The sequence below is a fragment of the Parasteatoda tepidariorum genome, chromosome 10 (assembly GCF_982258835.1).
Source record: "Parasteatoda tepidariorum strain Cologne lab strain chromosome 10, Ptep-v5.0, whole genome shotgun sequence".
Classification (NCBI taxonomy): Eukaryota; Metazoa; Arthropoda; class Arachnida; order Araneae; family Theridiidae; genus Parasteatoda; species Parasteatoda tepidariorum.
The window spans coordinates 21,986,423-22,000,395 of record NC_141764.1 but is presented as its reverse complement, the minus strand read 5'-3'; the positions used below and the strand labels follow the sequence as shown (position 1 = coordinate 22,000,395).

The 13,973-nt window shown below is 31.3% G+C and overlaps 1 protein-coding gene across 1 annotated transcript in view; it reads right to left on the bottom strand.

Annotated features, from left to right (window-relative positions):
- Positions 1-7,985, bottom strand: part of LOC110283308 (uncharacterized) — a 408,935-nt gene extending 400,950 nt beyond the window's left edge. The window contains exon 1 of the mRNA XM_087152688.1: positions 7,834-7,985. Coding sequence (XP_087008814.1) covers positions 7,834-7,985 — 152 coding nt within the window. The remainder of the gene's footprint in view (positions 1-7,833) is intronic.
- Between the last annotated feature and the right edge of the window lie 5,988 nt (positions 7,986-13,973).

Genomic DNA, 13,973 nt, shown 5'->3' with positions numbered 1-13,973 from the left:
CTCATAAATTGTGTAGTTACTTAAATTAAAGGTTTTAAAAACTAAACAATAAGGTACAAAACCCTACTGCATTATTGAATATTGTGTCCACATACTTGGCAAAGACACCATAAATTATTTGCAATAAATTTATAAAAATAATTAAAAAGCTATACCCTTCTCATATATCCTACACCCACAACAAAACTTTATCCTAAAAAGGAAATAAAAAAGTAAGAAATAAATATGTGTTTCAGGAAGTCCGAATAAAAAGAGAATGATAATACACAAAAACTTTTAAAGCAGCTAAATTTATTCACACCTCATGTTCACTCATGCGTTTTTTAAATCGTATGTCGCAAGTGAAACATGCGCGAATTAATATTCGAAGATTTTCGCGAGAAAATTTGAAAGCTGACTTGGCGAATGTAAGATTGGCGAATTTCAAAATACGGTGCCAAAGAAGTGCCCGGGAGTCGACAATGTGTAAAGTCGCTGCCCGGCCCGAGGATCGAACCAGGGACCTATGGCACGACACCGCGAAGCCCTACTACTCAGTCACCGGGCGGATATCTGACATAAAATTTATTTTTAGTTTATAAATCATGGGTAAATGCTCTATTGCCTTCAAGCTAATTATTCGATATCTTCTTGATTTTCTTATCCTATAACTTGAATCTTGGTTAATTTCAATCAAACTGACCAGGTTCTAGGAGAATGAGTTCCTTTGTCTTCTGCATTATGTTCAAAATTAGAAGAATACGGGATTGTGGAATTGATCACACTCCATTGCTTTGACAAATTGTTAAATCGATGGCGATAAAAATACAGCGAAAGATTCTTGTAGTACTTAAGCTCGAATGCAAATAGTTCTACTTTAAAGAAATAAAAGCATTATATGAAGCTATAATTAATAAAACAGGATAATTAATGTAAACAGAAATAAGATAAAACCATTGAAGTTTAAATTTAATTAGATTCTATCCACAGAGTAAAAAAATATAGAGAGAGCGTTAATCAACAAAGCTCAGTTGTGTAACAAGCTCGATAATATCAAATCAACAAAGACAGTAATGTCTTTAACAACAGACTCAGCAACTAAAGCACTTGCTTCTAATATGACTGACTGTAGTTGAAATCATGTCGATTGATTAGTATATTGCTCCTACTCACACTGATTCGAATCTTAGACACAAAATTTCCCAACGATAGAAGGTGTCTTATTGCTTTCCGGCAAATCACGACAGATTTCCGTAATTTTACGATTTTGTAATGCCAGATCTGGTAAATTAAGATCTCATGTGTCCCCTTGCCTTCCTAGCTACGTTCACAAATAAAAAATATAGGGTCTTAAAAGACCGACACAGGAACTGAAACACTTGCTTCTTAACACGGGTGATAATGTCACAAATCCTGTCGATTGATGATTGATTAGTATATTAACTCAATTCTCACTAATCGTAACTTAGATATAAAATTTTTCAAAGATAGGGGGAGCATAGGTTGTCTCATTGACTTCGGGCAAAGCACGACAGATTTCCATGATTTTATAATTTTTAATGCCAGATCTGGTTAATCTGGATCTCATGGGTTCCCTTGCCCTCCTAGTTACGTTCATAATCGGAAAAAAAAGTCTTAAAAAACACTCAGGAACTAAAGAATTTGCTTCTAACACGAATGGCTATGGTTGAAATCCTGTAGATTAATGATTGATTAGTGTAATGTTCCTACTCGTACTGTTTTCGAGCCTCAGACATAAAATGCGCACCATTCCTTCAAATTGGATAAATTGTTAAATTGACGCTGATGGAAAAGCATTATTGTTACATCACAATAACATAAGTGAAATCATTGAAATTCCGAACAGCTTTGGAACTGCTAATAAGTCCTAATCATTTTGCTAAATGGCATGAAGGGCAAAAAGTTCCTTTCCATAAACTTCAAATTAAACACGCCCAACGAAAGTGTCAAATTGGAAAGTGCTGATGCAAATCATCTTGCTGGAAAGAAATACAAACATGCAAGATAACTATATTCACTAAAAGTTTCTAAATATCCATATCAACAGAATTTCGATAAAAATTTTCGAGATTTTAAATTTAAGTAGCTACTCCTCCCAATTCTTTATCCGCGGAGGAAATAAATAGATAGCGCGTCAATCAACAAGGCTCAGTTGTGAATGGCATGCTTTCACAGCTGCTGTTTACCCCGTAAATGTAATATAAGAGGCACTGGGGCGGCACTGGCGAAAAAGTGGGGCTTACGAGTAAGAGCTTAGAAATACAATACATCTTAGTGCACTCTGAGAAAAACTGTCGAGCCTGGCTCAGAGCCCAGGCATCGGAAGAAGACTGATTATGCACTCTCTCTGGCTACTGGTACTTGAAGCACGACTCGCTTCCCTTGCCCGAGAGCTTTCGATAATTTATCAATGTCGCAACTACTCAACTCTGCTGAAAGAAGAAAAAATACGCCAGTAAAAAATATTCGGAAAAAAAATTGTACCAGGGTGAAAAAAGCAGTCTTTTTGCGTTGTACCATGTACTAAATAAAGGTGTTTTTGAATTGAAATAGATGACCAAATTTTTATTTATTTATTTTATGTCCTAGATTTTGTTGCTGTTGTTGCAGGGCGAAGACAGGGAAAAGCACAAATGTCTTCGGCTATAGAACTTTTAGAGAACTACGCGTAATGCATACGGGTTTTATTTGTTCGATTTTTTTCCCCGTCTCATTTTGAAATTTTTAAACTAATTTTAGTGTATTTTAATTTGTAATTTTTGTATAAAAACTAAGTATTGTAATCTTATCATAGGGAATATATTTATAGAAAAGAATATAATTTAAATTTTATCGAACTTAAATGTTAGTAGTTGATTTGCAATATTAATTTAACAACCTCGTGAAATTAATAATTCAGTATTGTATATTACATACTGCTTCTGAAATACTGAATATTGGAAAAACGTTCTTGCTTAATATTCAAGCATGTATTAATAACAGTTTTATAATTTCAATTAAATAACTTAAAGTAATCCCTTGACCGGAACAGACTGGTTGGCAGTGCGCTGGTCTCACATTTGTGGGAACGGGAGTTCGAATCCAGCAGGTAGAAGACTCCCCGAGTAGTAAGTGGTGACTGGTGCACGTTAAACCTTCGGGGGCACAAAATCCTCCATGTAACCCTTAACAGATTAATATCTCTGGGAGTATTGAATTGGCGATTGATCGTTCTCTGGTTCAGGTTAAAATTACGATCTGTGGATGAATAAATACATGTATGAATGAGTCCGCCCTATAAACGGCTGTAACGTATGGGTGTGGCAGAAGTCAAATTCTTAGCCTTGATGGTGCCACTGGAAAACAAGAATAATCGCACCCCCTCTGCCTTATTGGCCGAAGATGACTACCACTACAACAAAGTAATCTCGTAGCTACCAGTATGTTGACTAAGAAGTCAGAGGGCCATGTTTCCACACTTTCAAGAGCTAAAGCGCAAAGCACTGTACACCTTTACTGATTAGACTAGTTGACCCCCATCGATTTGAATTGGGAATCTAACCTGGTCCTTCACAATGATAAGTGCAGCCTAATTTCAGTGCCAAAACAATTTGTTCTAAAACAGTAATAAATCTTTATAATAAAAAAAAATTGCAGATTTTTGTGTTTATAAATAGCATAATTTGTCATGGTTTCAACTGTATTGTGTATTATAATGAATTTTAACATGGTTGATAAACAAGTGCACCAATTAAAATATGTTTTAAGTGTTTAAATTCTGCTGGAATAACTCAGGGTGGTAGCAATTGAACCTTCTCAGAAATGCCATCTTTGGCCCATTATAGAGATGAAATCAACTACAGCACTAGGTCACAACTCGAAAACTTTCAGTACCAAACGGAAATATTCAGATTCCAGGTAGGAAAAATAATAAATAAAAAAGACTATAGACACTAAGATAGCATCCAGACGCTAAAGAAAAATCTCGACAGAATTCTTCCTCAAATACTCAAAAAATCCAAACATTGAAAAAAGATTCGAGTACTAAGAAAAAAAAAATCCAAGTAGAGATGAAGGATTCAGAAACTATTAAAGCATCGAGACAGTAAAAACTATCTTCATACTAAGAAAGGATTCAAATACTAATGATACAGATTCCATGTATATAATAACTGAATTACAAGGTTATGCACATCCTTATTCAAGTGTCTAGGATATCAACTCTAGCATCACCTTAGCTAAATCTAAAACCGTAACAAGGTGACGTAACCGATTTGTTGTGTATTTTGACTGCGTATACAACAAATATGCCGTAAAGACTTCTCTCAAAATGTATTCAAAGAATTTTCGTAATAGATAAAATAAAAAAAAAACTAAGTACATCAGGAGACAAAAAAAAATAATAAATTATAATAAATAAATAAATACTAAGTGATATAAAAAAAACTAAGCATGTTCAAGCTCTGACTAATCACTTTTAAAATCAATATCACTATTCTCACTGATATCACTATTCTAATTTAAATGAAATGAACAAAATTGTCTAAAATAATTTTAAAAAATTAAAGTGATTATTTTTCCTTAAGTAAAAGCTGAGCTAAGTATGTTTTAAAAACTAAGAGCATCAAAAAAAAAAAAAATAATAATAATAATAATAATAATAAATTCTCTAAAAAAATATCAAAGTACTTTTTTACGTACAGAGAACTAGAGAAAAAAATAAATTATGTGAATTGATATCGATTTATGACATAGGTAAATTTTCTCTTTATACATAGTCCATACTTCTGAGAAATATAATTTGTACCTATTTCAAGTAAGCACATATCTTTAATCAGTACATATTTATAGTGGGTATCAAAAAATTCCTTAAAGGTAAGATATCATCATCATCAGTATTGGCACGACAGCCCTTAGTGAGCCTGGGCCTTCCTCAGAAGCTTTTCCCATTCTGCCCTTCTCTCAGCAATTGATTTCCAGAAAGGTAAGATATATATAGCTTAATTATAAAAGAATAACTATCTCTATCATATTAGCATAATTGTATTTACAATAGTTAAATTAATTTCAAAAGCATCCGAACTTAGTAAATTAACAAGCGTTTTCGTTTGGCTACTGTATTTATATAAATATATTGATTTTAAGTTCAACATTCTGAAAAGGATTGACAAAAAACGTTCAAGTACTTTTTGCAATTAATTGAAATAGTCGATAATTACGAACATGTCAAAATTTTTCAAAAGTTTCTTCTTCACTTCGTTTCACTACTTAATTCAAGAACAACAAATGTTCGGTTTGTCTGCAAACATGACAGCGAGTAGTAATTTTTTTTTCTTCTCTTTTTTTTAAAAAAACAGTTTTCATTTTCCTGATTTCCTCTTCCCACAGTTTTATTTTGACTGTTAAATGACATTTGAAAGGATGTTTTTCAACAGTCATTTATTTTTTTTCAACTCGTTTACTATCGTTTTTTTTTTATTCATTCTTTTTTTTTTGGTGAAGTTAAATGGTAATTGGTGGCAGACAATTTTTTTCATCCCTTTTAAAAAGCACACGACAGTGAAGTTAATATTTTTTTTTATTTTACGTTTTTTTTTTATTGGCAGTAATTGCTCTTGAAATTCGTGCTTTTGTTTTGGCTGATTGCAGTTTTTGTCAACTACTCTAAAGGGTGCCGGCTGATTCTTTATTGGAATTAAATGTTGATAAGTTGTCGTAAAATAAGAGTGATGCAAATGGAATTCGAACTAAATTTTTTTTGCTCTTCAATGAGAAAAAAAGGGAGACAGTTCGAATTATTAAATTTTGAAATGCAAACTTAGAGAAATGTTCTTCATTAAAAAGATGTTCCCTAGACATATAATTTACTTCAAATTCATCAAAGCAATAAAGTAAATTTTAGTACCTGTCAAACGAAGAAGTTACTGAAAACTCTTTAATTCTTCTTACTTCTGTAACTTCTTCTGACTTAGTAATTACTTTTAAAGTTACTGTGGCACATTTTATGTCAATGATAAAACATGAAATTTTTGCTTTAAAAATGTTGTATAAATTTCTTTTAGCAATTTACTTAGATTCAGTTCGAATAATTATTTGATGTTTCACTCTCTTTTTCCTTTTTTTAAGTGTTTCGATATTTTTTTAAACACTTTCTAGCAAAATACGATAACTATTAATGATTTTTAAAGAAATTAAAGAGTTTTATCACAATTCAAGATGTTATATTAAAAACAAGTATATGAGATAAAGTAATTCTGCATTTCATTTCAATTCGAAACTATACTGATATTTTTTTCTTGCAATTATTTGAAAGAAAAAAAAAACTCAGTGAAACTCAAACATAGAACTTCTAAATTGCTACAAAAAAGTTTTGAGAACAATTAAGCTATTTTTGTTACCCTAAATTCAAATAAATAAAAAATACTGAACATTATTATTTTTCATAACTGTTAATATTAAATAACTAGTGGGCTGCTCCCCCTGCTCGCTGACGCTTGCCAACCCCCGAAAATTGCTACGCAATCTTATATGGTTTGCTTTTCAAACCAAGCTCGCTACTAACTTTGGTACATTGCAAATGCACACCATTCTAAGAATTCAAAACAATTATTCAAATCCATAAAACAACTTTTTATTTTTTTTAAATTACATCTTTTTAGTAAATACTAAGTCAATAAAATAAATTTGAATTCAAATAAAGACTCATTGAATGAGATTCATTTTTCAATGAATAACTAATAATAATAAAACAAATAAATTCGTGATATAAATCAAAAATCTTCAAATAAATTCGTAATACATAAATTCGTGAAAAAAAAAGCGTTTTCCACAAAATACTAAAATAGAGATCTATCGACAAAGACTACTCACTTCTTCCTAGCTTAATAGTATGAGATTGCCGCAGCTGAATTGTTATTTCAGTTTCTGTTTTTAAAAGCGCTATATGTTGAGCTACCACAGCTAGATTTGGCATGTGACATTTTTAGCGGCAATCATTGGTCGATTTTCTAGCGTTGCCATTCGAGGAGTTGTAATGAGGCTTTTTTTTGTCACCGTGTAAAAGAAATATATATATAGATTGTGACTAAAAATATAAGGCAATGAAAGTGCCATTTGGTTTTAATTTTTTTTTCTTTGCACATTGTTTCATAATTTTATTCATATCAATAACATTTAAAGTTCTTTGTCTTTTATTTCTGCTTTTAGTCTCTTATTTCTGCTTTTTGTCTTTTTTTCTGCTTCCTGTTTTTCTTTTTTTTTTTTCTTTATTTTTTTTTTTAAGCCACGGCTTAGAGATTAGTACTTGGCACCATCAGGAAAAGCTGTATACTGATAATTTTCACTTTTATTTGTTTTATTGTGTTTCGCTCATTATTTTTAAATAATAGAAAACGGTAAAAAAAATGATACACTCATTGCCATAAAAAAATAGCTTTCCTAAAGAGAGTTGTCAGAAAGAAAAACAAATTCACATATGTAAATAGCAAAATTATCATTCATTTCAGAAAAAAATTAATGATTGGAGATTTTTGAATCCGCTTGGACGACCTCTAGCACGAATGCAGGATCCAACACGGTCCGGCATTGCAGGCATACAAATTCCTTATGAATTCCTGCGGCATTTCGTTCCACAGTTGCTGTAAAAATACTGCTAAATAGGCTTTACTTGGAGGCTGACCAACTAGCCTTCCTTGGCTTGTCATTCCTATGACACTTTTGCTGTGTGGTGATTCATGAGGGCACTTCTCTGAGTGACAACAGATGCGGCTAAAGGAAAGTCTTGAACTTACCACTGGGCTGTCATGACGCCATAGATCAATATTAGGGTTGAACATGTGTCGTGTATGATATCACCTTGTACCATCACACGAGCTGTAATAGAGGTGTGTGCTGCTGTACAGCGTAAGCAGGATGGAAGCTTTTACCACGGGACCTCCATACTCGTACACATGGTCATCAGTTCCCAAATTAAACCAGGATTTATCATCTACCGCCGCCGCAGGCATGTTGCATACACTGTACAGCAGCACACTGCTTCTACAGCTGGTGTGATGGTTTGGGGTGCCATTACTTACGACACATGATCACCCCTTTATATTACTCCACGTCGCCATGGCAACCCAAAAGTACGTTCATGACACACTTTAGCCATATGAGATGTCAGAAATCGCAAGGCTCCCAGAAACAATTTTTGGCATTACACAACAAGGGTGTCACATGAATGCTTCCGCTATATTGCTATTCCTCCTGGCCTTCACGATCCCCAGATTTGTCTGCGAACAATCATATCTGGGTCTACCTAGGACGGTAAATTGGTCAGGTATTTTTACAGCAACTGTCGAAAGAGATTCCACAGGACATCATACAGTGCTCATATGCCTAATAATTCGATCGTGTCTAAATCGTATGCGTGATGCGTATCGCATCCTACATTCACGTAGTGTCCCAAGAGGGTACTAAAATATTCATTCATTCATTTGTATTTTTTCCTGCCATAAATGGTCATTTTGCTTTGATTTTTAATCACTTACTTTTACCAATTCTGTACATACATATGTAAAATTTCGTTCCGTTTTGACAACTCTTTGAGTTGCGCTAATTTTTATAGCAATGATTGCATTTAATAATTTGATCTTCATTCATTATTTTTCTGTTCTCCGATTTAAGGTGAAATTTTAATGTTATTAATTATATAATTAAAAGAAAACATTAGTTATTTATTCATTTTTATTTTTTAAATTACATAATAAATAAAAAAATGAATTATTAACAGTTATTGATTTGATACAGTTTGGTAAATAAATAATTTTCGGAAATATATATGGGTCATTCTCACAAAAACAGTCATTTTCATGTCCCCAGTATATTTTATGTTTGTTTTACAGCTTTCGAAAAAAAAAATTCAGGGAAAGTGTCCTTCAGAATGCAAGCTAACAAAAGAATAAAAATAAAATTATCAATTTTTATTTTTTATTTATTTTAGGTAATTAAAATATACCAATATGTCATTCCCTCACTTGTCCCCACTGCTGATTTAAAAAAAGAAAAAAATTGCTTCTGAAATAAAAAGAAATTTTTTACAAATTCGTGTTTTTTATTTCAGAATACTAAAATATAGAATTCAGAAAATCAATTTTAAATTTAATTTCTGATAAAAATATTAACACAGCACTATTTTAAACTTTGTCCCCAGTGTTTCGCGTCATTCCCTCACAACAATGTTCTTATCACCTGCAATCTTCTTAGAATAAAAATATTTTAATAAAAACTTCAGAAGTTAACAACTGGCATCATAGAACAAAATTGCAGTATGTTTCTATCTTCAACTAAAAGAAGCCTTGCTGTGGAATAAATTTGAATGAATCAAACCAGGTGAAATTTTTTACATTTGTCATTCCATCATGTCATTTTTTAGAGTAAATTAAATACAACTTCATCGAGAAAGTGGATAATTATATGTTGCTTTCTTGTATGAATATAATTGTATGTGATTGACTTCAGAAATTAATTAGGCCTAACTGTTATTTTTAAATTTTATTGAATTCGTCATTCCCTCACTAGTGTATAAAGTGAGGGAATGACGCTGAAGTGAGGGAATGATTCAAGATGAGTATATTATTAACTTTTTTTTTGTTCAATCGTGCCAGCCAATTTTATTTCCCAAACCTGTGAAAACTATTAAATATATAAGAGTAAATTATAATAAATATTAGATATACTTAGTATGTTATCTCTTTCAAACTTTAGGTAGATGTAACTTAGATAAAAACATGTATTAAAATAAAATATCATTCCCTCACTATTAGTGTCATTCCCTCACTTTTTAAATAGTGAAAATAATTAATTTACTTACTAATTAATTTGAAAAATAAATTAAAAAATTAATAAATTAATTTATTAAATTAATTAATTTATTTATTAAATTAATTAATTAATAATTAATTATTATAAATTAATTAATTATAAATTAATTATTTAAAAAATTAATTAATTTAAATATTAAGTATATTTTATAGGATATATACTTTCTTTATAATACCATTACATATTTCTATTAATATAAAAAGTTTCAGAGCTTTTTATTCACTTTACGTTTTCGGGATTTTATGAACTGAAAAATGACAGTTTTCGTGAGAATGACCCATATAATGATATGTTTTTTAAATTGATTGCTTTTTTTTTTCAAAATGTATTATTACAGCTAGAAATGCGCTTTCAATAAAATATAACTTTTCACAAAAACTCTTCATCTCTAGACAAAACAAGTTCTTTTCCAAATGTTTCAATTATTTTCATTGTCACACAAACACAATATCATTATTAAATTTAATGATTATATTTGAGCATTTTATTACTCTGTTTATTAGTTTTTAACATTCACAATTAATCCACATGGTAAATAATTAAATATTTTTTCTAAACAAATAATTTTGCGTCATTACTTCATTATTTACATTCGTCACATCATTAACATTAATAGTTGATACTTTTTCAAAGATTTTTATACAATTAATTTGTGTTACATATTATTAAAACAGAGAAGCATTGAATTATCTATTACTTTTCGTAAAAAATTCTTCACCTCCGAAACGAAAAAGATTTTTTTTAACCCCCAGATCTTTGTAATTCACAATATCATGCAAAACACGCTATATCAAAGTTTCAAATTAGTTCGCTAGGTGGCGTTCCCGGACAACATATCGTGGTCTACATAAGCAAAACCTAATTAAGAGTAGTGAAATAAAAGATTCCAAATAAATAAATGAAAAAAAAATCTAGAAAAGGAGGGTCTCTCAAACCATTAACTGTTTTTCAAGGAGTACAAAGAAATCTTTTTATAAAGGCAAATCGGGATCAAAGAAAACCGCTCATTCTTTGCATGCGAGCCACTTGAAAATATGTCATTTATTTCTTCTTTTCTTAGCTTCGAACATTCCTTGATTCCTGTAACTTTTACTTTCGGCCTCAGTGTAAATATGTGGTTTAACAAAGCATTCAGTGTCGTTACTTCTGCAAACCCTGTGGTTTTTCACGTACGCCCTTTTTCTCTTTCTTTTTTTTAAAAAAAAATATATAAATAAAAACTTGTCAGGTTTCTTAACTCTTGTATCAAACGGTCTCTTTATTCCGTTTCGAGGAAAAATTAAACGTTGAGTTAGTTTAATTTAAGCAGACATCAGTATTTATTTTTGAAAATTATTCTGAAATTTCTTTATTTTATGTAGTTTTTTTTAAATAATTTAAACAAGTTACTGCTTTTTTTCGAAAATTAATCAGAATTTATTTTATTTCAAAATAAGCTGTGCGTTTTAAAAATTTAAAGTAGATTTTAAAATTTATTTTTAGAAAAGCAATCAGAAATTGCATCAACTTTTAATTTGTAGTTAATTTTTAAAAAAAAATAAATCAGAATATTCTTTTAAGTAACGTAGTTTCTTAAAGTAATTAAAAGAATAGTAGATTTTTCAAAATATTAATCAAAAATTTCATTAGTTTAATCATGCAATTTGTTTTATGTTTGTAGTTAAAGTAAACTTCAATATTTCTTTTTTGAAAAGAATCAGAAATTTCTTTATTTTAAATTTCTTGTTTAATTTACGTAATACAGTGAAATTTGTGTAAGTTGACTGCGCGCGAAATAATGATCATGCTATTTACATATTTTTTATGGATTCCCAACCAAAATAGGTAAAGTAATTTAATCTCTTTAATTGTAAAATTTCAGTTAGTTAAAATCTCGTAAGTCATAAGAAGTCATATGTACTAGTGAATTGGTATTTGATATTTCTAGTGGTAGTTACGCCACATTATTCTCCTTCCAGAATTTTATCTGCGATAGAATTCGATGAACGAATACCACCAGTTGATTTATGCTTTTTTTTTTTTATCATTTTTGCTCATTATATTTTTTCTTCATTTTTTTGAAGTTATACTTCTTATGCGACTTCCAACAAGGCTGCGTTAAACATTTAACGCTACATTTTTATTGGCCGGGAAATCACGAAGTAGGATCCAGTTTTCCCTCATTCATTTCCTTATTGTTTTGGTTCTCACTAGCATAAAAATAATAAAAGACATAAAAGTATTGTTTTTCGATAAATATTTTTTTAGTTTGATTTGATACACATATAATTTAATAGGATAGCATTTTTTATTTTCAAATTTAGTGGATAACAATTGTATAAAATGAGTGAAAACAATCCCACGGACTATGCGACGGATTTAAGGTTATGTCAAGGTACGTCTCTTGCGAATATCAATTGATTGTTAGGTTTTCTCTTTTGAAATTACATTATGACGCATTCACATACATTATTAATACAAATACATTTTCCATGGCGAGACGATGAGACAACCACAAGCACTTCCACTGGTTCAAGAGGTCCACAAGGGAAAAATGCACAATATTACCGTTATTACAGAGCACGGAAACGAGCGGAGTAGGAAAAAGAGTCGTTGAATAGAACTAGTGATCCTTCTACGACAGCTGATTCTTCTACAACTAACGTCGCAGGTTACGAAGTTTAACTTCTTCCGCGCGGAGGGACTCCACGCACTATTTTTTTTAAATTTATATCATTTAACTAATTTTTTTTCTTCATTTTTTTGCTTATTGGCCGGGAGATTTTTATTTAATTCACCGAAATTTTCGTTTCATTTTTTAGCGTTAAATTTGATGCAAATCAACTGTTTAAAGTGGACCATCCATCGATCTTGGCTAGTTCATATCATTTCCGCAAGTCACCAATGAGGGGATATATTTATCCACTATGTCAACCTTCATTTGTCAAAAGGTACCACAAGATAAAATCAAGTTAGCACGTCTTATATGCTGGTGAATTGGTATTTAATATTTATAGTGGTAGTTAAACCACAGCAGCGTTAAACACGCTTACGTAACGTAAAGATACGTAGACTCTAAAATAAGCGCGCAAGCATGCGCAGTTGCTGCCAATCTTACGTACAGCAGCTAACGTATAAGTGCGAAATCTCGCTAACTTTTTAACGTAGATTACGCAAAATCAAAGATGTTTAACAAAGCTTTAAAAACAGACAAATATATATGTTACGGTGAAACACCGAAATCTGGAGAATGTCGACGTTCACAGGGTGAATGTCAACATTCACGTAGTCGCTTGATGTATGTCCGAAATATTTGCTAAATACCCTTATTTCTGACTCTCACCGGTGAATGTCAACAATCACATAGTCGCTTTGGTGAATGTCTGAAATATATGTTATATCCTATTTTATATTAATTTATTTGTTAATATTATTATATTTATTTGATATATTTATATTTATTCCATATTTTAATACTTACTGTCAATAGATTAGAAGAAACATCAGTGTTTGGAGTATCGGGCAAATATATACCGGGCAATGGCACTTGACCTCAAAAAAACATCAGTGTAGGGTATACCGGGCAGTGGCACTTAAACTTAAAAAAAACATCAGTGTAGGGTGTACCGGGTAGTGGCACTTAAACTTAAAAAAACATCAGTGTAGGGTGTGCCGGGCAGTGGCACTTAACCTTAAAAAACATCAGTGTTGGGTGTACCGGGTAGTGGCACTTAACCTTAAAAAACATCACTGTAGGGTGTACCGGGTAGTGGCACTTAACCTTAAAAAACATCACTGTAGGGTATACCGGGCAGTGGCACTTAACCTTAAAAAAACATCAGTGTAGGGTGTACCGGACAAATGTATACCGGGCAGTGGCACTTAACCTTAAAAAAAACGTCAGTGTAGGGTTAAAATATCGAATAAATGTAATTATATCCACGAATAAATTCATATCAAATCGAATGTAATAATTCACCAAAGCATATCTGTGATTGTCGACATACAGCGGTGAGGGTCCGAATGTACAAGAATGTAATTAAATATTCGATCTTTCACCGACGTATTTGGTGTTTGTCGACATTCACCGGTGAAAGTCAACAACCACCGATTTCGGTCTTTCGCTGTGACATATATACTAGGCTACGCAT